Source organism: Zosterops lateralis (genome assembly GCF_965231275.1).
Source record: "Zosterops lateralis genome assembly, chromosome: 8".
Lineage (NCBI taxonomy): Eukaryota > Metazoa > Chordata > Aves > Passeriformes > Zosteropidae > Zosterops > Zosterops lateralis.
Window position 1 is genome coordinate 16,736,272 of NC_139768.1, and position 24,925 is coordinate 16,761,196.

The 24,925-nt window shown below is 36.2% G+C and overlaps 1 protein-coding gene across 1 annotated transcript in view; it reads right to left on the reverse strand.

The window, feature by feature from the left end:
* CFAP43 (cilia and flagella associated protein 43) overlaps positions 1–24,925 on the reverse strand; it is a gene marked incomplete at its 5' end in the record, with an annotated part of 41,955 nt that overhangs the window by 7,383 nt on the left and 9,647 nt on the right. The window contains 26 exons of the mRNA XM_083867012.1: positions 287–373; positions 1,559–1,666; positions 1,749–1,868; positions 2,419–2,544; positions 3,328–3,405; positions 4,138–4,227; positions 5,393–5,599; positions 6,543–6,749; positions 7,403–7,489; positions 8,171–8,275; positions 8,700–8,825; positions 9,280–9,357; positions 10,117–10,185; positions 10,803–10,953; positions 11,650–11,780; positions 12,259–12,414; positions 13,145–13,314; positions 14,095–14,235; positions 15,246–15,349; positions 16,374–16,522; positions 17,310–17,390; positions 18,501–18,617; positions 19,379–19,510; positions 20,218–20,297; positions 21,250–21,312; positions 23,238–23,388. Of these exons, the coding sequence (XP_083723138.1) occupies positions 287–373; positions 1,559–1,666; positions 1,749–1,868; positions 2,419–2,544; positions 3,328–3,405; positions 4,138–4,227; positions 5,393–5,599; positions 6,543–6,749; positions 7,403–7,489; positions 8,171–8,275; positions 8,700–8,825; positions 9,280–9,357; positions 10,117–10,185; positions 10,803–10,953; positions 11,650–11,780; positions 12,259–12,414; positions 13,145–13,314; positions 14,095–14,235; positions 15,246–15,349; positions 16,374–16,522; positions 17,310–17,390; positions 18,501–18,617; positions 19,379–19,510; positions 20,218–20,297; positions 21,250–21,312; positions 23,238–23,388 (3,114 nt within the window). The remainder of the gene's footprint in view (positions 1–286; positions 374–1,558; positions 1,667–1,748; positions 1,869–2,418; positions 2,545–3,327; positions 3,406–4,137; positions 4,228–5,392; positions 5,600–6,542; positions 6,750–7,402; positions 7,490–8,170; positions 8,276–8,699; positions 8,826–9,279; positions 9,358–10,116; positions 10,186–10,802; positions 10,954–11,649; positions 11,781–12,258; positions 12,415–13,144; positions 13,315–14,094; positions 14,236–15,245; positions 15,350–16,373; positions 16,523–17,309; positions 17,391–18,500; positions 18,618–19,378; positions 19,511–20,217; positions 20,298–21,249; positions 21,313–23,237; positions 23,389–24,925) is intronic.

Consider the following 24,925-nt stretch of genomic DNA (forward strand, 5'->3'; position numbering starts at 1 on the left):
GGGTGGGGAAGAAAGCTTTCTTGTTACCACAATATTATTTTTTTTTTAAAAAATCAACCTGCCCATATCTTAGAAATACAGGATACAGTGCTCTTCCAAGTGCTCCCAAACATCATAGGAATCTGCACTATTTCATAAATTCTTCTATACACACACTGTCCTTTACTGCCTAAATTAATTGATCAGTGAGGTGGCCAGAGCTTACAGAGAAATACATTTTTCTCATCATGAAGATACAACATTAACTTTTAACTTCTGAAACTCCACATGTTTCCAAGAGTCTCACCTTCTCTTCATGTAATGCTTCTCTATAGGGGCCTCTGTAAGCCTCAACACCATGTTTTGCAGTCAGGACTTTTCTTGCAACCTTGACCTATAGTAAAAAGAAAAGATTTCGGGAATGAAACAGCCAGCAGAAGCAGTGAATAGCTATTCACATACAGTGATGAAGCTGACACCTTCTTAATTCTAGAGATAACCTTGTGAACTATTTTAAGTAACCAAGTAGTGCCTTCTTCAGGGGTCACTTGTAGATACTGCTAGAAGATGAAGAGCTGTGAAATTAAGCAAACCTGCTGCTTAAGAATGTAACAAATTTGTATAAGAAATGCTTACAAGCCTTTTGAATCATTGAATGTAATGAGATATGTTGATACCTTTTTTTTCTGTAGAGATTTCTTTTTACTTTCATGTCATCTCAGGTAAGACCAGTCAAAAAATCTCAGATGTTGTTCAGTGGAGAGTTATTAACTCTAGAATGTGATCTGCCCATTGCCATGGCAGTGTTCTGCTACGTGTCAGGATACTAAAGTCATGTTTTATAGAGGCTGTTAAATGCTAATACTCTGCTGGGGAGACAGTTTTGTTGTATTTGACAGTTTCCAGGGACCAAAAGTTGTACCAATGGGACCATTTAGAAAATAAAGGAAAAAAAAAATTGAAAATTGTAAGCTGGTATATACTTGGCCTCAGATGGCTTTAAAACTAGTCCAGACAATTCAGTGGTGGGGGCTGTTTGGAATCCCTCCCTGCAGCTCACAATGGGCTGCTGGCAGCTGCAAACACACAGTGCTCTGCTCAGGCTGAGCAGGTGATCTGACATGTGGAGGCAGCAGTATATTATCCCTGGACTCATGAATAGCTCCATGAAGACAAAGAGGGAAAATGGGATAACATTGTTCCAAAAGCCAGAACCAACCTGCAGAAAACCACAGTAAGAGGCTGGCATTGAAACCCAGCACCTACTACTGTATTTTCAGCTTGATACCAGGTACTAAAGGATATTATATGTAGCAAACAAATAGCAGCATGCCCTTCTGAATGTATGAAGTTTTACCAAAGAACTCCAGATGAACCAAGCTGAGTACCTATTAAGAAAACCAGAGGTATTTATAATGTGTGTCACCTGTACAAACTGGAAAAAAACCAACAATGACCCTGTAAATTGTCAGAAAGTCCTTTATGGCAAGATTTTGGTTTGGAAAGAGCAGACTTCACATGAAACTGTACTGTAAACATTACATTACTCCTAACAGCACTGTTCCAAATTATAACTTACTTTATCTTCCTTCTTTTTCACGAGGAATTTGTGAAGTCCAGCTTCTCTGGTATCCAACTCCTCATCCACCAGTAAAGCGTAAATGAGATTGACTATTTTGAGTTCTTCCTGTGAAATTATTGTAATTTTAAAAAGTTAACATTTCTACTGCACAGAGGCAGAGATGAAAAATTAATGCTTTTTGCAATACCTGGTAGATGGCCATCTCTGATTTCAGTTTCTTCTCAGAGAGTTTGCAGACAATCTCATCAAATTTTTTTGTTGTTTCCTTGATTGAAGCTTCAAGTTTGTTCCATTCACTTCTCAGAAACTGGGGAAGGGAAGGACAAGAGCAGCAATATTACATCTGGAAGAACAAATAATTTCTGATGTCTCTCTTGATATATATATATATATATGACAGGATGGAGAATGCACAATATGGAACTGTATAATTCAGCCAAAACGCCAGAGATATTACTTGTTTGGAAAAAGTTCTGCCAGGCTACAGTTATATTGTTCCAATACTAATTTGAAGAATAAATAATATAATTGTATTATTTGTGTATAGCATCAGCAACTCTGGGAATGAACCTGAAAAACACATTTTAGAAATACTGGTAGATTTGTGAAGGAAAGTTACCTTTGTAGGATATCACAACTTTTACAAGTTTTTGCCCATAGTAATTATTTTACGTGGAGACTCCTAATTCTGTCTAAGGCAGGATTTATTTAATATGCCACATGATCTTTAGTGATAATTTATTCTTAGTTTATCCTATTTATTCATATTAATTTTTAGAAGTTGCTTCTGAGAAAGATTGAAAGCTTTGGTCATGAGCACTGTGAACAAACCCATCTTTTTCCTCATTTTAATTTACCTGTCTATACTCTTCTTTTTCTTCATTCAGCTTCTTGACTTTTTTCTCATATTCTTCAAATATTTTCTTTTCTTCGTCAGTCCAAAGATCCTCAGATCTGGATAGAAAAGAAGGTGGAGGAATATCCTGGAAGTATTGAAAAAAATATGCTTAAAAAGCAATATTAAGTCTACATCAGTACACTAACAAACTACAGCATGCACTAAATTTAACAAAAGCTATTTCTCAGTAAGGTATAAGCCAAAGTAACATATATATTCTGTTGCTCTGGTCTTTTACTTGCACCAGTAATTTTAGTGTATATATATTTCGTGCTAGACTCACTTGCGAAATACAAGAATTTCGTACTCAAATACTACTGTCAGTACAAGATACACCACATTTTCTATTTCAGAACCTCAAACCTAACTCCATGCTAATGTAAACTTCTATGTAGAGTCCTAATTTTCCAAAACAGATTGATTTCAGAGGAGTGCTTGGGTCTGCCCTACCCTTTTTCTGTGGCACTTCTTCACATCCTTTCCTTCCTCTACTGCTGTACTCTCTATATTGGGTGAGTTATATGAAACACAGTGTTTTTCTGTAAGATCACAGACATGGATGATTGACCCTTCCCCCAGCAATATAGCTGTTATAATGGTAATGTATTACATAGATGTACATTAAATAGATGATGGTCCTACAGTATTCCACTGTAGACAGGTGTTGATAGGTAATTCTACACAGGCAGTAGAATCTTGTGGTCTTTTTTTGTGTTTGCTCTCTTACAGAGTCTATCAGGTAATAATGCAATTCTACTGTTCTCCAGCTTTCTTCTGTCACTGAGGTTGGAGATATTTGTTGGTTGAATTTCACACAGCCAGAAGAGCCCACAGGTTTCCTAAAGGACACAGCAGAAACACATCTCACCAATTTCAAAACGTCTTCTTTCCTGATTTCCAGCACTCCACCCATCATGTCATTAAGAGCACGTGGTCTTTCATCATCCTGGGAAGAGCCACAAAAAATACTTGAAGACAAAAAAGGAAGTGTAGCAATTACAAGTTTTGGGGATGGTAACAGTGTTCACCTCTAGATTATTCAGCCTGGCACTAGCAGATTGATGCTTTTTGAGGATGTGTGTGAAACATGCCAAAAGTCTCAGTTTTTTCTGGTAAACAGATACTCATGTGCCAAATAACTTAATAAAACTGTCATTTTGGCAGTTTTGGAAAGAACACAGGCATAGGTTATTTCTGGCCAACTGCCCAGCTATGATGAAGGAAGTTGTAGTTGTGCATCTGTTTTGGGGCCAGAACCATCTTAGGTTTTTTACAGATGCATTTTAAAGCCAGAGGAAAGCACTACAGTCCTCTAGTCTGAACCATGGAGACCAGAGGCTGCTGAATCAACAAACGCATATCAAGCACAAAGCTCTTGATTGAGGAGTAGCATAAATTTGGACATGCATCTAGTTCCCAGCCACCTGATATGGTATTTTAAATTGACCCTAAGCACATGTTTAATACCTGTGAGTCTAACACTCTATCTTTTCTCCCCCTAGCTGACCTACGTAGCTCTGATTGTAAACAACAATAAGAAGGAAAAGGCACATATAATCATTACCTACCAGTTTAAATTGATACTCCTATACTACATTACTGGAATGTTTCAGTGCTGCATTAACTAAATAAGCCTGAACAGAGACAATGGCTGTAAAAGGGATACTTCTTTAATTACCGTAGCAGCAAGGCGTCTTTCCATTTCCAGCCTAACCAACCTTTCTGCTTGCTCTATCTCCTCTTGAGTCATATATTTCTCAGCTTTAACCTGAAGGCACAAAATGAAATTCGTATCAGGGTTCTTTTCTCCAAATGTGATCACAGGAACTAAGAACCTTTGGAAAAATAGTGGTCTGGTTTTGGCTTGGATGGAGTTAATTTTCTTCACAGTAGCTGGTGTACAGTGAATCCCACAGCCTGGGGATTGGCATGTTGGTGGTGAGCAATTGTTTTTCATTTGCATCAGTTGTTTTTCTTGGGTTTGATTTCTTTCTCTTTTTATTATTTCCCTCTTAATTACATTTATGATTATGTTTTAACTGATTACATTATTATTATGATATTTGTCATTATTATTATATTTTGTTTCAGTTATGAAACTGTTCTAATTTCAACTCACAAGTTTTCTCACTTTTACCCTTCCAACTGTTTCCCTCACCCTGCTGAGATGGGGCAGCGAGTGAGCAGCTGTGTGGTGCAGAGTTGCTGACTGGGGTTAAACCATTACAATGGTGTAATAAAAATTCTCAATGCTTGCTGTATCTCTGCTCTATGACAATATTCCTCGAGATGAAAATTCTCCTTTTGAACAGCAACAGAAACTATATTTAAATATCCAAAAATAGAAACCACCATCACTTTTGTTGATATTAGTTGTGTTTTGTGTATGCCTTTTCTTACAGTGGGATAACATGGACTGGTGAGAGAGCAAAGAAAAATGGGAAAAGATTGACCACATGAGCAGATAAGATCAGTGGAATATATTGCATATGAAATATGATGTTTCTTTGTAAATATTTAATTGAATTTATAAGTGCATTACTAAGTATGCTCTAATACTTAGGTTTTTGGTTTAAAACTACTTTGGTTCCAAATGGCACTCAGAGAAAACAAAGAAACCCTAAACTACAGAAGCAATTCCTGAAAGCCTGGTTTGAATGTCAGGAACAAAGAATTTCTATCTAATTTATAGGCATTTTGAAAACTTTTAACAGCAATAGATTAAGTTTGTATACATTTTTTTGTTTCAGATTAACTCATTAATGCTTTTCTCCCTAAAAAGGAAAGGGAAGAAAATGAGCCAAAAAGATGATTTTAAGCATACAGACACATCTGCTTGAAAGTTTTTCAGTACTGACACAATGTCTGGAAAGGGGAAGAATTAGAGAGCTGGGTTTGAATGGGTGAAATACAAAGATGCATTTTTCAGACACCTCTGAATCCTGAACAGCGAGCGCTCGCTCCGGCATCTCATCGTCGGTAAGGACTGGCTCCCACACTTCAAGTGGAAGGTCAAGCTGTTCCAAGATTTCTTGGATCTTCAGGTTTCTTTCTTTCACTCGTGCTATCTCCTGCTCTTTTTTTTGTACAACTATGTCAAATTCCTCATTAAAAGCAGCTTTCACTTTGTAAATGATGTCCTGGAATACCAAAAAGGGAAACAGCAGTAATGTTCAGGTCACATCCATTCATGTTTATATACTACTCAAGCCATCAGAATCATGAATGTGTATTTGTGTGTCTGACAAGGAGATAAACTGGTAAACCCATTTTGTGTAAGTGTAGAGTTCAAGCTTTGCTAAATGGACTTAGGCAAATGATCTTGTTTTCTTTTTTTCCCCCTAGAAATTTTTATTCATTTTCTTCTACGCATTTGGCATTTAAGAAAGAATCTGAAAGAAACATGCTGCTCCCAAAGGTAGATCAAAAATTAGGCTGTCCTCTATTTGCTTTTTTTGGCCCTCTTCTGAAAAGAAGAGCTGAAAGAAAGAGGAGCTTCAACGGAAAAAAAAGTGACCTGTAAATCTAGAGATTGTAAATCACAGGAGCAGGGAGGCAGAGCAAAGGATATACTTTCCTGATGCAACCTGCAGCTTTAATATGCTTCCATGTGATAGTCTGTCATATGTAAGTAAAATGTGCCCATTAAACAAACAAACATTGGAAATTGACTTTTTAAGAGCACCTCAGACCTTATAATCATCTAAAAAGCACGTATTCTTACTGGATAAATTATTCTTTTAGCATAAAGAATTGATCTCAAGTCTCATTAAACTCTTTAATGAGAGTAAAGTATATGTCTCTCTTACTGTTAGATTTTTTTTTACTAAAATGCACCATGAAAAGGATACAGATACCCTGAAACTGGATAACCAATTTCATGAAGTCTTGTTCTCCCAACCCAAGCTGGCAAATCCACAACACTATGTGCATTTATCAGCTTTTGTCTCAGTTACTCAGAGACTGGTGTGACTCTCCATTGTTTAGTGTCAGTATGTCCAAAATCTAACAGTGGCTGTGACTGCTGTGAAAACCAATGGATTTGAGAGTGTCACTGCAGTAAGAGATTTCAAAAGATATCACCTTCAATAATATTGTCTGATTGAGTTTCTGCTCCCTGGTGTGCAAATCACATTGGTGGTATAGGATAGATGTGTCCCCACCATACTGAGAGCTCAGGCTTCCCTTTAGGCAGTGAGATGTACCACCATCAGCCAGTACTGCGGAATTCTCTCCTTCTTCCTCAGATAAAGCTGTCTCAGAGTCAGCCTCAAGATTTTGCTTCTTAGCCTGTGTATCAGAAACATGGCAACTGTGTTAAGTTTGTACATGATCCAGTGGCACACAATGAAAAAAGTCTAGAGGTTATATTCTTCAATTAAGCTCAGTGATCAAAATAATACAAATTGAAATGATCATATCTGGAATATTGGGTCCATTTGTAGGTTCCCCAGTACAACACTGGTAATACTGAAGCAAGTCCAGTGATAGGCCACTAGTATCAGTAAAGATTTTAAACGTTTTATATGTGAGGATAGATGGAAAGAACTGGAATTGTTTACCCTCAGGAAGGAGAAGGCTTGGGGGGTTCTTTTTCCTGTGAGGTTTGTCAAAGATGAGAAAAGGTAGCCCAGAGACCTTATGGATTCTTTCACCATGGAGATATTCCAAGCCTCACTGGACAGCCCTGAGTAAATGCTCTGGGAATGTTGGACTAGATAATTTCCAAAGGGCTCTTCTAACCTCAGCTATCCTGTGCTTATTTAAGACTAATACTTTTTTTTAACAACCTTTCATCTTTATTTATGTTTAAAAATATTTTTGGCCAACTTCTACAGCAAGAAAATGGGCCTTAGGAATGTAACTAGATAAAGAAGTGATAAGATGCTGGCTCAGAAGATCATGAGCTGTAGCTTAAGATCAGCTGTCTCAGTCTTCTTTACCTGAAGAACTTTCTTCAAAGCTTCCAGCTCTTCTTTACTACGTTCCTTCAGTGGATAATTACTCACTTGACAATCAATGTGGAAGCACTGTTCAAATTGAAAATAAAAAACCACAAAGTAAAAAGTTCTTCAGAATGCTTCTATCAGTTCATTTGCTCAATACCTGAATGTTAAACAGTTAAAAACTGCTTAAAATCAGGAATAAAATTGAGGATCAATTAGTACAGACAATGTATTAAATACAGTTTTAAAAAATAATCTGTGGGTGTGGTCTCTTTATCCATCTTTATCCACAGAATTAAACCAGAACTAGTTTGTTTGTTTGTTTGTTTGTTTTTTTTTTTGTAAAATGACTTGGTCTTTCACTTCCCTTGGGATAATCCAGTATCATCAGTTTGACTCATCTCCCTCTGTTTAAAATAGGCAAAATCAAGGTTAAATTTTGCCTTTATGGTCTCTGTAGCAGAATTCATACAGACTGACAAAGAAAAATAGTATTTACTTCTTTTTTTAGCAATACTGTGTAAATATATTGTCTGAGATCAAGGAATAGAGAGTTCCCTATTTGCTTATCAGCACTATTTTCCACCTTAGCAGGTAAAATCCGCAAGACTCAGACAAAATTAACAGAATAAAAGATTTCCCTGAGCCTTGGGAAGAAGTAAAGTTTTTCTCACACCATAAGCAAATCACAAATGTATGATTTTGTCTCTGTACCTTAAGGAATAAATAAACTACTGCAGAAAATGTCTTAGAAACAGAGGTTACCTTAACTACACGTTCTTTTACACACATGGTATCCCAGCAATCGTGTTTGATTAAATCCCGCAAATAGCAGTAGGATAAAGTCTGCATCTCAATCTCCTTCCTTGCCTTTCAAGACACAGAAGGGAAAATAACAGGATGTGGTGAACAAGATGTGGACAATTTGCATTGAGTTACTGAGACTAACAAATTAAATGAATTATCAGTATTTAATCATCTTAGACTATCACTGCTATCTTCTCCAGAAACTATCTGCATAGTAGTGGAGGTATCATTTTCAATAAGAAAAGCATTCTAGAACTTAAGTAACATGCCCAAGGCCACAGTGTGAAATTTATAGTTTCTGGCATAAATCATATTCCAATTTGCCTTGTCTGCATCAGCAGTTTCACCTGCTTCAAAAAGTGACTTTAAATACTTTTGTTTTTCTGCTTCTCAGCAGTGAACAGCAACTTTGAGATAATCCTCTGTTATTTACTAATTTTTCTCCTTTCCACAGATAGTTTTAAAATGTTCCCCCATTCTGCCATACCCTGGCCACATCTTCTTCAACCTCTGCTTGCACTTGTTTCAGTTCTTCTAGGTCCAGGCTGAACTCCCAGTGCTCGAGTTTCTCAATGTCTGGCACCTGCTGATTTTCATGCATCATTTTCTGAATCTGTTTTTTTAAAAAAAATATAAGGAGTAAAAAGTAAATTGAATGTGAATAGAGGAAATGCTATTTTTAACACTACAGAACTTGGTATCAGAGAAAATTATTTTAATTACTTGCACTTTTAACTGCCTTATGGAAAGAAGCAGAAGAAAAAGGAGGACAGTCTTTTCAGTAATGGAAGGTTGTTAGACAGGCAGAAATTAGCCTGCTGAGGGGACAGATAGCTCAACCTACAAGGGTGGTACAAAAAAAATATTTGGAGCAAAGGAAACTGAGAAGCAGACAGTATCTCCTGGCAGTTTCAGCATTGGTCCCTGAAGAAACACATCTCTTTCATACCTGTCTGCTCAGAGCTTATGACAAAAATGTAACTGGGCACCAGAGCTCACAGGTATAAAGGAAGTGTTCTTGTAAACAAAACTGGGGAGCTGAGCTATTACCCTTAGAAGAAACTCACAGTTTCCTGTAGCTTTTTAATTCCCATTTGCACCTCTTCCTTCTGGTTAGCAAACCTCTGAGTCTCTTCTCTCATAACCTGACATACAACAAATGCATTGTTGAAAGGCAAAAAAAAGGCAAGAGAAAAAAAATACTGAAGTAATCTAAAGGAACATTATCTGTACAGAAAATAAAATGCCAGTGGGGTTAATAACTGAAACAGACACAACTCTAATTCAATAGGATGATCCTTAGAATTGCACAAGAGAAAACAGATTTTACAGCCAGGTCACATTGTAAACTGGTTGTACAGCAATAGTGCTGAAAAAAAGAAAATACTAAAGGAAGACATAATTACAAGTGCAGTGCTTACAGACACATTGAACTGCATAAAGCCTACTGCCAGAATTTTCTAATCATTAGATTTTTCATTGTTGAAAATTTGCATTATTTTCATTTTTCATTGAGTAACCTGCTTGGTTTCTGGTAATAATCTTCTTGACAACTTTTTGACATTTATCATAAAAAGTCTTTTAAGTTTCTAAAAGAAGTGAATTTTTCTGGGTTTTTTCCCCCTTGCTTTTCTTTGCGCCTTTTTTTTTTTTTTTTTTTTTTTTTGTGTAGTCCTTGTGTAGAAGTCATCCTCTGGTTTTCAGAGCTCCTATTGTGCTAAGCACCTTCCCTCATAACCTTGGCCTAGAATTTCAAAAGTCTAGACCACAATGGTTAAAGAAAGGGCTAAATGTGAGAAAAGCTTTTGAAACTAGATCTGTTTACAGCAAATACTTTGGTACCCCAAGTGACTCATGACCCTTGAAAACTCTGGCTTTGGTTAATACTTGTTCTGTGAAAGTACCTTCTGTGTTTTCTGGCCTATCCATGTCATGTCATCGGTATTTGTGATGTTTCCATCTTCTTCTGTCCCCTGTACATAAAAAGATTTCAGTGGTGCCTCCTGATGTTTATATTAAGGGTGTAAACATCTGGCTCAGATACTTAGAGAGTGGGTAAAAGAAAGATGGAAATGAAAGAAAAGTGGATTCCCATTAGAAACACCACCACCACCATCCCTACCAAATTAGAGGGTCTTACATTTTTGTTGCCTAACCAGCCCCCAGATCTGATCCTGCAAAGTCTTGCTGTTATGCAAAGCCTTTTGACTCAAATGATTGACTGGACTAATCTCTGTAATCACTATTTTGTTTGATTTCAATGGAAAAACATATCATTAGTAACACACAATGTATAGCAGTAACATCACACTGGGAAGGACACATAACTTCACATGAGGAGAAATCGACTTTCACAGAGTTTTCTGTGGCCAAGTGAAACTGAAGATGTGAATGTCATCTTCCCTTAAATATTCCATTTCTTTGATAGTACTCTTACTATTTAAGCATATTCAGCCTATCCTCAGGGGCATTCTTCCACTTTAACAAAAGGATGAATGTATTAAGTACAATTTTTATCATGTACTATTTTAGGATAATGATCAAACTTTTTTTTCCCCATAAAAATAAAGAAAACAATAAATTTCTTTACTGGAAGTGATTTTGATGTGGATTCTGGGTCAGAGTTCCATTCTGCCATAGATGTTAAAACAGAATTTTCATCTAAAGTAGACTTGTTCAGTATATCAAGTAGAGATTGCCAGTAAAGAGCAGCTTGCTCAACTTCAGTTTCCTTTATCTCCCTGGTAAACAGAAAGGGAACTGATGTGGTTTTTGTATATGAGAAAAGGACAAAGTAATAAATATTCTTTATAACACAATTATTAAGTTGTTTGAGAATGCCTATTCAATATTTCTGTATTGTTTGAGTTCTATAATTGCATAATTAACTGAACTCTCCAAAGAAGTAAAAATTCTGAAAGATGGATTACCCATATTAGAAATACTGCTCTGACAGAGTCATCTGCAATCTATGCATCTACTTGAACATCTATTTTCCCACAGAAAAGCTGTACTTTCAAGGGTCTCTGACTCCTAATGCCTGCTAAGAGCTCTCAATAGCCACAGTAGAATACCCATTAAAAGTGGGATGTCTCCTTTTTGCCGAGTTAAAATATTATTGCAGGAGATTACATCCCTTACATCCCCAAAGAGCCCTTTCCAGAGCTGATTAGAGAACAATAAGTATCAGGTAATACTTCTCAGAAGATATTCCTATGTGTTGTGCTGCAGTCAGACTCAAAGTACAAGACTTTCCCTGAGCTAGAGAGGCCAGGCTGCCTCTAAAGATGAGAGGAATGATTTTATTTCTATCCAATTCTTCTCCTTACTTTGCGACTAAGAAAAAGGAAGTCTAGAATCACAAGTAGATGCAAAAATTAATCTATCAGGATACAAGAAATGACACAATCAATATTAGTCTGCCACTTTATACATACTTCCACTTCAGACACACCAGGGCACAATCATTTTCACCGTTAACTAGGATGAAATTGCCATCCAGGGAGAATACCATGGATCTGATTCCCCCTCCTTGATATGACTGACAATGCTTTTGAGCAAGTACATCCTAGAGGAGTCATAGAAGCAGTATCAGCAAATATGTTTTTATAATGCAATATGTCTTTAAATTATTTTTATTATTTAAATTTTAAAAGCATTTTAATGGTTTTTTATTTTTAGATAAAAGTCAATCCACAAAGGCAATACAAAGTACATAAAATAAAATACTAGGAGTTTTAAGTTTAAAAGGTTTGACTACACATGGGACAAGTTTGAAGTATATTGATTTTCCATGAGGTAAGAACAGTAGCAAAATGATCTATGCTACGATTTAATGAAGAAGGAGGTAAGTGGTTTGTATGATTGTATACACATTCATTATAATAACAATTGTCTCGTATAATGCTATGTCAGTTCATTTTCAACATAAATTTTTCTCAAACATCTTCTGTTCAAGTGAGGGAAAGTTTGCAGTTAAAAAAAGTGATTTTCACACTTCTGTCTCATGTAAATCAAACAAAGCCTGTGCCCAGATGCCCACCTACCAGAGTAGAAGTTTTGTAGATAAACAAAACACCATCCTTGGCTGCTGCTGCCAGCCACTGGCCATTGGGTGATAAACAGAGCAAACCTGATCCAAACTGTTTGCTAGGAATCTCCTCTTCTGATGAAAATACTGATGGATATCCAAATTTACTCTGCTAAACAAGCAAAAGGTTAGAGCAGTTCAGATGGTATCTATGCCATATGAAAAAAATTAATGAGAGGTTTGTGGGTTACCACATGCATTGCAGTTTAAACTGTTGTTGGATTATTGAGCTGAGGAAGTAGTGTCATTGCTGTGCTGCTGATTTGCTTCTCATCTCTGCAAAAGGCTCTGGATTCAGTGTGTTCCAGCCTCAATTTCCTGGCTCATAAAGGATAGGACACATCAAGAAGGAATGCTGACCTCTAGAATTCACCTTTTTTCCTGCCTTGCCTCTTAAACTTTGGGAGACCTATGAGCTGCAGAGAGCTTCAGTTCATCAGCAGGCAAAGACAGTGGTTTCCTGAAGCCCCCACTGCTTCATTGTGAGGCTGGGCTGGGTTTGCATCTGAGAGTCCTGGGCTCATGTTGGCTCAGTCCCAGGAGCTGCATGTCCAGGTTACTCAGCAGACTGCACAAATCCACAGCTCCAGCACAGAATCCACTTGTGAAGTCCCTGCAAGCTGTGTGGATTTTAAGAACCAATATAACAGAACAAGGACATTACTTTTGCCAGATTTCTGAGCAAATGGTAGGATACTGAAAGTTAATGAGTATGTATGGAATAGGTATTTTGAGTGGAGAGAGGATTTCTCTAAATACTACCCTGCTATATTAATTTCTTCTGCAGCCTTTTTTTGCTGGTATTTAACCACCACCAAAATAATGCAACTTCAGAGAATTACCATTCCATAGACTTGGTATTTACAGATGGAAGGTGTACAGGTGCAGTAGCCATACACAATGTTATTTTTCAGTCTGACTGCTGAGCTCAAAGGGCAATCCAGATCATATTGCTGCTTTTCCAGGTCACTAGCATTAAATATTCCTTGTTCGTTCACGTACTTATCATTATCTAAAGGATTGACAAAAGAAAGAGGGAGGAAGAGGCATGACTACCATTAATACAAGTGCTTTGTCTACAATGTAATTATGAAAATGATCCTCAGCAAGGAGTGAGCATGATGTGAGTTTTCACAGAAGAAACTGGAAATTAAGAGACTCAGATTTAACACTAACTCAGTGAGTTGTGCTGATGCAGCACACTGCACTGAAGCAGAGCAATAGCTCTACTGGCTCTATAGAAGTACTACAAACAGTTTAACCACAGTGATGTGACTCTTTACATACACTAACTTACTCTGCCTTCGAGTATCATGTCATCAGTGCTAATTAGTTTGCATGCAGGTTCATGTCACCATTGCCTTCAACTAGAACTTGTTTTAGGAATCTCTGACCTGAGGAACACACAGCCTGGGTGGTATTGGTTAAAACACTGCAGTTCACATCTTCAAGGGAATTTGATTCTTTTTAGTTCCCTAATTTGAAGTTTAAAGGGACACCTGAAATTAGGACTGACAAGGCGCCTTATATAAAATTGAAATGAAGATAATAACTGTGGATTTTCATCAGCTTTGAAAATGAAGCTCCATTTTATATATCTAAAAATAGGCACAAAATAAGTTCGACTTTAGTGAATATTTAAAGAAAATACTAACTTTGTTGAAAACTACAAAACTAGTTTTTGAAAAGTTTGTAAAATGTAAGGCCTTTTAAAAATTAAATGTGAATAACTTGAAAATCTGACACTAGACCTATTGCGCTTGAAAACATTAGTATATATTTCAGTTTTTACCTGTTATGATTGCTGAAGGCAGACGAAAAATTTCCAGTCTTGCTTGTTGGACCTCTGCTACATTAAGAAGTACCATCACTTCAACTAAGTCATTCTTTAAGTCAGAAAATACAGAAAGATGGAGCACTTCATCTGCCAGGACTGAAGCAGGTAAGGAACATCAATGGAATGTTAGTGCTGCATGGTAACATTGTTTTTACTAAAATATCCTGCGACACAAAGAGATTCCTGTTAGGAACACAGCTCAGGAGTGCTGCATGCACTCAACTCCCCTTGAGGCACTGGGTGCTGGGAATCCCTAAGCACGAGCACATTATTATTACATTAAATAGTCAAATTTGAATTTACCTTCAGTTTGAATTGTAACAATTTTGAGGCTGTTTGCTGATAAAAGCCAGATAAACCACAGAAAAACCCTCCTCTAACAAACCCTCCACACAATGAGAATATGATCAGGGAAATTACAAAAGTTATTTAAGGAGATATAATTCTGTTTGTTAAACCGATTTAAATTATAGAATAATGTCCTTTATACTTAAAATTATGGTGAAGATCTATACACACAAATATGATCTTTAAGAACAATGCTTTTAGAAAAAAAAATCACAAATTTCTAAATTTTTTTGTGACTTAAAATTCATCATATTTTATTCCTCACTATCAACCAGCAAAGCTGACAATTTCAGCACTTCCCATGCTAAAGATGTCTGTGGTAGAAATCTGAAACAGGAGATTACACACAGTTATTATAATCTACAATTTTTTAGTCCAAATTCTCGCAAAGTTCTTTAGTTCTTTGCCACCACTATTACTTTGGTGTTGGAGCTATGATCAGTTTGTCATCTAATCAATTTTTTTCCCTGTGACTCATACATAGTCTGAAAGAAAGAGAATATTGTTACATTTGCTAACTAAAATTACAAAGGGAAAAAAAAAAAAAGCAAAAAAACAAAACCAACCAACCAACCAGACCCTCCAAAACAAAAAGCTCCAAAAAGAACTCTGGGCCTTACAAAATAAATGGGAAGAATATGTTTAATCCTCCAAGAAAATATGTAGAATGAAGCTGAATGGCTTAGCCTGACTGACAAATACACTTAAAATGCAGGAAATAGAGAAAAGAAAATGTAATTAATGTTACATGTTGTTACCTATATATCCCAGAACTTGGAATAATTTTGACGGACGAGCATCTAGAATAAAGATGTGTCCTTCTGTAGTTCTTGCAATGAGGAACTTGCCACTCTGATCATAACTGGGTAAAATGCAAATCCAAGCAGAAATCAATTCAATGCAGTCAATAAAAGAGTTGAATAATTTCACTCCTATAAATTGCTGACTTCACTGAGTGCATAAACATAAATTTTAGCTTCTGGGTTTAGGACCAGATATAAAGCCCAGTGCTATGAGTGCAGCTTCTAATTGAGTAGGTGGTCAGTCTACAGCCGATCATACTCCACAGCAGTTTGCATTACCAACTTTGTTAAGTCATAATTTCTTTGACATTCACTATTTTAGAAATAAAACTATGACATAGATCTTGGTATTATTTTGAAAAAACACATCTTTGCATTGATTTAATTTTGAACAATTTGCTCTATCTATTTTTAATGTTCTATCTTAGCTAGCTGTGAAAAGGGATACATCTGAGTCTCAAATAACAGGCAGATTTATATTAAATTTTAACAGTTCAAAATCCATTCTATCTCTTGCAAAGTACAGTAAAACACTCTCAGATTTTTCAATAACAGGGGTCGGGGAGGAAGGAGAAACTCAACCAATAAAAAGCCCCAACCAAACAAGAAAAGCCTTTTAGGTCACTATAGTTAATTACAAGAGGACTGCTAATCTCCAGAACTGTAAGTAAATGAATAATTAGTAATCGTAACAAAAATCCACCATATAGAAAGAGATGACCAAAAGGCTTAAACTTAACTTCACAAAACCTCAAATTTATATTCAGTGAGAAATAACCCTCTAAAGCCAGATACATGAAATTGTGCATAATTACTGCATATGGTGATTTTTCAAAAAGGATCTTATACAGCAGTATCTTCTGTGTTCAGTTAAACCTTTTTAAAATACAGATCTATTACATATCTCTCTTATAAATCCTGCTACTATCTCTTGCAAGCAATTCAGAATATGTTGAAAAAATGTAAAAGTCGTTAAAATATTTTAATTTTTTATCTGAATAAAAATGTCAATTTTTTTTTGTTCAACTAATATCATTACTCAAGCAATAAATTGACACTCTCCCTACCCTACTACATACTTACTGCAAAGACAGCACTGGAAGTTTGGAAAGAAAAGTTCTGTGAACAACCCGTGGAGCTTCAGCTTTGGTAACATCAAGGAAACAGATTTGACCTATTTGGGTCCCTACAGCAACACTGTTGGAGGAGGGACAGCAAGCCATAGAAGTTGCCTAGTTGAGAAGTAGAAGATACTTAACAGTTCAACCTATTTTTATATATGATGCTATTTTTTAGGATGCAATTTACTTCGCTATTTAAAATTCGAAGAAAAAACCCCAAGTGGTTTATTTAAAAAACAAGTTTTTAACAAAGAAAGTATTTAGAGATGTATCTATGCTTTGTAGCTACACATCAAAAATTAATTCTGTTCTTCCCAGAGAAAAAGCAACCATTATATCCACTCTCCAGATTTTAAGCGAAAAAAGTTTCACCTAACTAAAACAGTGAGTGCACTGCTGTGTGTACAGCTGTTATAGAAAGGGATTTTTTTCTTTACTATGTCAGATTTCAGGGTTTGACTGCATCTTAAATCAGGACAAAGCATTAACAGTTTGAAACACTTTTATCAACTCAATTCTTAAAATCTGTTTTTCATTATCAGCCAAGGCATTTAGCTTTTATACTTCTGAAACTTTTCTGTTACTCATTAAAAAGAGGAAAAAAGGAATACCATAAAAATTTAGGTATTTTGTACAAAGATGTGCTTAAAGATGCATCATGAGGACATCTGGCTGAAATGTTTCCTCTGCTTTGTAGTCAAGATAAACACATGACAGGATTAGCTCAAGGGAACATTCTGAAAGATAATCTTTAAATCTCATCCATGGGTTGCTCAAAGACATTACTGAGCTTTCCTCAGCACTGATTGATCCAAATCTGTGGAATATTATGCTACCAATTGAAAAATAAAGAAAATTTTAAGTATCAGTCATGATATAAGCTCCTGGTTACATGTACCTCAATACCAAGGTTTAGCTTGCTGAGGAAAGTTCCATCTTCCAAGGACCAAACTTGTACTTCACCTGAAATTGTTACAGACTGTTGAACAAAGAAAAACAGAATCAGAAGAGGATGAAATAACCAAATAGTCTGGAAGTGATTAGTGATCTCCTACAGAATATAGATTCAACTAATCACTGAGCATAGCAGATTAAGGGTTACTAGTTTCCCTTGGGAATATTTGGCTTTTCATTAAATCCAGGTGCTGCAAGGTACACCTGCTTAAGGAATACTTTCAATAATTTTATTACATTCCTGCAGCTTTAAGCAGAATGAGACAATTTGGGGCAATTTTTGTTAGCTTGATCAATGTTAGCACTGCTGCCATCCTGCCAGCAATAGAACAACCTGCTTAAAATTTTATATGCATAAGAAAGGCCTTGAGGAGAGGTCTTGTTTTCTCACATGGAAAATAATGGAGATCAAAACAATACTTGAGTTCTTCCTATAGCCAGGTAATTTTGTAATTCCACAATTACAAGTAGTAAGGCTTACAAGAAGTAAGGCTAGAGATCCCTCAACCTTCACACTACTCATACAGAGTCAGGTAAAATTTAGCATTCCTGTGCTAATGGTGAACAAAGAGATCCAGCCAACTTAATAAACTACGATCCCCAGTTTTCTAGGCTGGCTACCTGGAGAATCCATGGCCTGTAAATGAATTGGTGCCTAAAATATATGTCTTGCAGGAGTAAAAGACAGTGAAAAGCAAGGAATTCCTAAGAATGGACAGGTGCATGAGTAAGGCCTTCTTTGTCCCTGGACCCAGCACAGAAGTGTGAACATCTCTCAGGATGTTCAATCTGTGCAGAGGGCTAAAAAGACCAGTAGCAATTGTTGGACAACATCAGTTCTCTGAACTGAATCCATCTTTTGCTGAGCTGTCTTCCTGAACAATCTAAGTCACACAAATCAGCAGCAGAACCAATACAACATAAATTATCCAACCTGCATTCCAAGGCAAGCTCTGACTCTTTTATAGACTATAGCTGAATGAATGAATTTACTTCCTTAATGAGAAGTTACACAACTGTAACAAGTATCAGAACAATCCTGATTTCTGCAAGGCTTTTCATTTTGTGCCTTAGCAACATATTGGTTTCCTGAGAAGAGGCACTATTCTATATGAGAAATAAAACAATTTCTTACCACACAGTAGTTGTTCCCTGGAGTAAGAAAATCAGCTGCCAGAAAACAACTGCTGGATGTGTCCAAGAGTTTGACAGCTTCTCCACTATGGGCAGGTCTGTAACTATAGACTGTTCCCTGACAAATGAACAGAAATAATCCATCACTGGACTATGAAACTTTTTATTAGAAGCTTTCAAAGACTTCAAACCCCACCCCCAATCTTTCTGAGCTTCACTCTTTGAATTTTATATTTGACTCTAACCTGAAGTAAAAAGTGCCCAGTAGGATTCATCTGAGTTTAGTGGATTAGATTAATTTATACTGGCTGAAGATGATGTTAGTTCCTTTCAGAGCACTCCAGCTAACCATATTTTCAAGAAGTTTTGTTTCTCAAACTAGCTTTAATAAAATAATTTAAGCACACCCAATTTCATGTTACTCCAGAAATAAATAAATATTCTACACCAACTCAAAACTTCATATCTGTATAGAGAACAACTCTAGTGCAGAGTCACAGTAGGTCAGCTACATGCAAGCTACACTTTTCTCCCTGTGCTGCCACACACCAAGCCTGGAATTCATGTCCAGCAGATCCATGACTTGGACACATGAGAGACCCTGAACATGTCCTCAACTGTCCACACATAAGGATTTCTGTTGGGAAATCTCAACATTAGGTACTTTATATTGCACCATCTGTAGGAGACAATTGTTCTGTGCTTCATTAAAAGTCTTTCCAATTTTCATTAAAGACGCGGAATGGAATATGTTCACCTCTGATATAATTTGTTGATTTGTGTAATTACATTAAACATTTTGTACTAATAGTATCAGCATATTCATATAGAATCCCAGGAATATCCCATCATGTAGTGCTGTTATCTCAAATGTTGTACCTGGTCAGTGACAAGCAGCAGACTGGTGTAATCAGGAGAAAACATGAGGCTGGATATGGGCTGTGAGATATCAGCACAGATTTTTATCTCATATTGCAGATCTTTGATGTGATAAAACATTAAAATGCCCTCCTGTGCAGAAAAGTACAAATACAAATGAGGTCTATGTCACTTATACTATCTGGCAAACTGAATTGCAAGATCTTCTGAAAATCTCTAGAGCAGCAGTGTTTAACTACATCCCATCACCAGTGGTGTCATTTGTCTTTAGTATGTTTAAATCAAAAGGACTCTAGACTGATTGTAAATCTGTTGAACATGAAAGTGTTCTTTAATACAATTCTAATTGACATTCCATGTTTGATAACAACAAACTCTCTCATTAGATAATGCTTTAGATTTCATATTGCTGTTTTTGAGACAGTGTAAGAATCTGTTCCCCACTTAAGCAGGAATGTACAATGGCATTGTCAGATTGGGTTAGATATTGAGTTAGATTTTGCACAAAATAATTTGGCAATTCTATTGGCCATTTTCTCTCCTTTCCTATTTTTGTCAATACTTCTTTTCTGTTCCTTTACAATATTCTTAAATAAAATCAGGATTGTCCTCTTTTATTGCTTCTTTGAGTACAGAAATAGAACCTTTTCACACTCTGCTCCCCCCTATGTCAAGCCTTCACAAAGTAAAATAGTCAACATCAGAGAGGAACTTTACAGTCCTGAAGCTCCTCACTTTTTCCTAACTCTTGTCTTTGCAGTGAACTCTGCAAACACACCCCATTTGAATGTAGATTTTCAAACACCCAGACTAAGTTAAAAGCCTAAAGGATGCCTTACACGTCCAGCTGCATACAGTCCCTCATTACAAAATGCCATGGCAAGTAAAGCTGTGCTTTGCAGATCACTTGGTTTGCCACCTGAAAGCACAAAACCAACATAAAATATCAAATTTAATTTATTTCAACATTATGTTGCAGCTCCAAATCTGGGATAACTTACTATTTATTTGTGAGTAAAAGGATCATAGACTCATTTAGATCAGAAGAGATCCTAGAAGTCCTCTAATCCAACCTCCTGCTCAGCACAGAGCCGACTTCAAACTCAGAACCAACTTCAAAGTTGGATTATGTTGTCCAGAGTCATATCAGCTAAGGTCTGAACATACCCAAAAAAAGAAAATTTCATATCTTCTCTGGGCAACTTGTCCCAATGTCTGACTACCTTCACAGTGAAAGTATTTATTTCCTAATATATACCAGAATTCCTATTGATGCAAACTGTGTCCTTGGGTTGTATCTTCTCTGTAACCTTTGATTGGCTAGGTAAAGCAATAGTAAAATCCCTCATTTCCTTTTCTCCAGGCTGAACAGAATTTTCTACACCAAATTTGTATGTCATGTACTAAGACATGACATACGTGTCTTAGTACATGACATTAATAACCTTTGTGGAAATGTGCTGAACTTCATCCATTCTATCTTTTTTGTACTGTGGTGCCCAAAACAAAGTGTTTGAGACAAACCCCTAAATCCTAACTCAGATAAATGATGAGTGATTGCAGTTCTAAAGAAATGCTAAAACTAAGCAATAAAGAACCTCTTCTAACACCACTTATTCCAATTTAAATTAGAACAAACAGAATTTTTTCCACTGCCACTGTTTCTCCTCAGGCTTTTAATTTGGCTGTCTCTTAGCACAAAAGCTATTAATCTTTTGTCATGTAAACACACATAAGATTGCCAACAATGTGTCTTACAGAGGCCAGTATGAGGTTTTCTAACCAGTGCCAGCTGTACTCACATATTATAACTCCCAGATATCAGCAGTGCTGCCTAAAAATCTATTAGCTTCATTTGAACATGGAAATACCTTTCTTTTTCTGCACTTCTCTACGAACATAGGACACCACATCTGTTATTTTCTGCACGAACTCTGCACAAAAGAAAACAATTTAAAATGTCAATCTTGTTTGTAGGTCAATATTGCAATACAAGTCAGTTGTATTCCAATCTACTGAACAAAAGGCCAGGTTCAGTATGCTAAGTGAAAAATGTGCATTCTTCCTCAATATCTACCATTTCTGCCATCTATGCCACTGAGCAGGCACAGTTCTGTTATTCAGTTTACAGCTGTAAAAAGGAGATAACATGGACTTGGCAAGGAGAGTGGTTCAGATGTAGATTTATCTTCCTTTTAGTACCAAATTATGGTATTCTTATTTGTAACAATGATTTTTTTTTAAGATACATTTATAAGGAAATTCAGCCACTCTGAAAACAATGTCTAAGTGAAATGTCATGGCTGCTTATCATTCTGTTTCCAACACCATATCAGGAATTCAGCATGTGCTTAAAGCTGGTCATGCACTTAAGCATTCTGCTAAATACATACAGAATGCAGTCTGTTTTAAATTAAGCAGAAGCTTCAGTATAGTATAAATACAGAGCATTTTGTTATACAGTTTTAAGACACGACCCAAAGACAAACACACAGGCCAAGAAAAAGGCCAAATGACCAATATTCTTGTTGCCTTCTACTCAACTGACAAAACCAATTCTGGTCACACCTCAAGTTTTTATTTCTTGATGATTTCCAACCCTTGATTTGCTAAATTTAACAGCCTGATGGTTTCAAAAAGAGATATAATGTTTTGTTAGGTTATTTTAAAAGCAGCCTTCCATTTTGGTGTTAAATATCAAAAATGAAGTCAGGGTACTTGCTGCAGCTTAAAAAATCATATATATGTAAACACAAGAAAATAAGCTTACCAGGAGATCTATTACCACTAATTCAGTGTTTGTTAGGGAAACAGCTCCATGCTAGGGAGAAGTATATTCCAGGACTCCTCCTAGACCTGAACGAAGTATGAACTCCATGTGCACCACAGGACTGACAGTGTCCATCCCATCAAAGGATGATGGGGTACAGATTGCCTAAGGAACAATTTGTGCTGGCTGTGCTTCAGCATCCTCCATTTAGGAGCCCTCTGAATGGGCAAAGAAGGGTAGTGAAATTTAGCAGAGGAGACACCTCAGGATTCCCAGAAAAAGAAGGCCTGAAATGGACTGTCCTTAACATGAAACTTTAGTCAGTCATAGCCTGCTAAAGGTCTCCATAAAAAAGACAGGTGGAAATACAGATAGGGCATACAAACCATGTTGGTGAGATGCAATCAATCAGAGGTCCTCCATTCCAGAACAAATTAAAACCAGATTTCTTTGTCTGAAGACAAAGATATCTTCTGTTCACTCTCTGTGCTTCATACATTCTGCAGTAAAGCCTGGAAGTGTTTGCAGCCTTGTTTTAATTATAAAATAGTCTATGTAAGAGCTGGCACTAAGGAATGCTATTAAACCACATTGCTCCAGTTTCATTTTTTGAAGACTCGTGAGCTTTCAAAGATCCCTTCTAACTTTATCTAACACAGCAAATTAAGACTATCCAACATTTCATGCAAAATAAAATAAATTATTGGTACTTAACCAATAATAAAATTAGTACTGGTATTAGTACTAGTATTAGTAGCTGGTATATCAATAGTTTAATGTTAATCTAGAAGGGTTGGTTAATAAGATCTGGACTCCTGGAAATAGAGCTAATTTAATCAATTTTGATGTATTTACAGTTTTGTTTTGTTTTGTTTTGTTTTCAGGAAGAAAAATGAGAGTTAAAAACACCTCCACAGAATCTCAAAAGACATTCTTATATGTTTACTGTACTAATAAAAATTAGGGCTCTACAAAGCAGTCTTATAATTTTTGTAAGGTATCCAATAGAAGAACAGAAGGAAGTACAAAAAGCTTTCACCTATATACTTTCTTCCCTGCTTGAATGAAACATACTCAGCTCTTTCTTACCAGGTGGAGCTTTTTCTTGAAGAACAGAAACACTGTATTGCTCAGCATCAATCGCCAAAACATATCCTTCTTTACAGCCCATGTATATTTCTGAGGTTGCAGTCCAGCAGTGGGCAGTGGGATGCACTGAAGTCTTAATACAATTTCTAGGCTTCAGTATGAAAATAAACAAGTTCAATCAACAATTGACAAATATTTGTACAAGCTGTTACATACATTTCGAGATAAGAAAAAAAAATCATTACCTCATAGAGTCTGACATCATGTTTAACATCAGCATTATTTTATTCAGTCATCTCTTCACTGAAGTCAGTAACTTGACAAAGAACATTCTCCAAAAAAGCACATGTCTGGAGATACTGGTGGAGAACTCACTTTTCCCTCTAGAGCTTGTTTAAATGATGGATTATATTTTTAATTAAAATCTATATATTTTTAAATTTGAATGTATCTGGATTTATTCTCCAGCACTTGTATCTGTTACAATTTTATCTCTTAACTTGTAAATCCCTCCAGTATCTTCCCTACAGTCACAAAGATATTGACTCACCATAACAAGGGCATTTCCCAAACTTTTAATGATAGAATTATGGTAAAATTTAACACACTGAGCCCCTAGAGGGTTCTTGAAATGTCAGAAGGGCACTGGAAGCCCCAATTTAAATGGTTACTTACTATGACCTCAGCACAACAAATGCCTTTCAAATTGCTTTTTAAGAATATTCTTCCACCTTATAGCCAAAGGGTGAACATGTGGTCCTTGCATACCTGGCAGTACTAAAACACATTTTGTTTGAATAGCTAATCTTATTGTATAATCCAAATTGCTCTGTAGAACAGCTCTGTCAATCTTCGTGTCATCTGCAAATAAGTGCTAGAAACATCCCTGACCTGGACTTCCCATGTGCCTTGAATTTTATTTCACTAAAGTAAGTCTCATAAATCTGTCCTCCATAAAACACAAAGAACAGAACTTCTCCAGCAAATATTATTAAAGACAGAGAGTGGTCTGTTCAGATACAACAGTAACAGAGGTCATAAAAACACCATGACAGAAAGAACCAGATTAAAGAGAATTCAGGGAGGGTAAGAGGGGGACAAACCACAAGAAAACGTTGGGAGAACATTTAAAAGAGAGGATTCAAAGCACCATGCATGTGTGTAGAAGTGATGAGGATCACTAGACAATATGATGGATGAAAAAACAAAGAAGGTTCTAAAATTCTCAAAAAAACCTGCTATCTCACGAAATGTTCTATAAAAAGAGGAAATATGGATGGACTTGTGATGAAAACATACGACAGAGATTCATAAGTACCTAGATTTTATTAGCAAAATATACCAATCCCTTGTTATATGCTTCTGAGTAAGTAACTTACATTCTATTCATGCTTACAAAGCATTTTTAGTTTCCCAGGGGAAAAATGTTATGGAAATAAAATATATTAATATTTACTTTATAAATCAAATACGGCTGACAGCAACAAATTTACAGCAAATAGGGCTTTACATCACCCAGAGAAGCACCTAACATAGGCATTTTCACTGATTTTATAAGGCTTGAACATCACAAATCTTTGGGAAGGTTGTATCTGAACTTCTGCAAAACAGAAACTTTCTGGATAAAAACAATTTCTGCAATGTTTCTTTGTACCTGCTGCCATGACTGTCTTTACACATAAAAATAT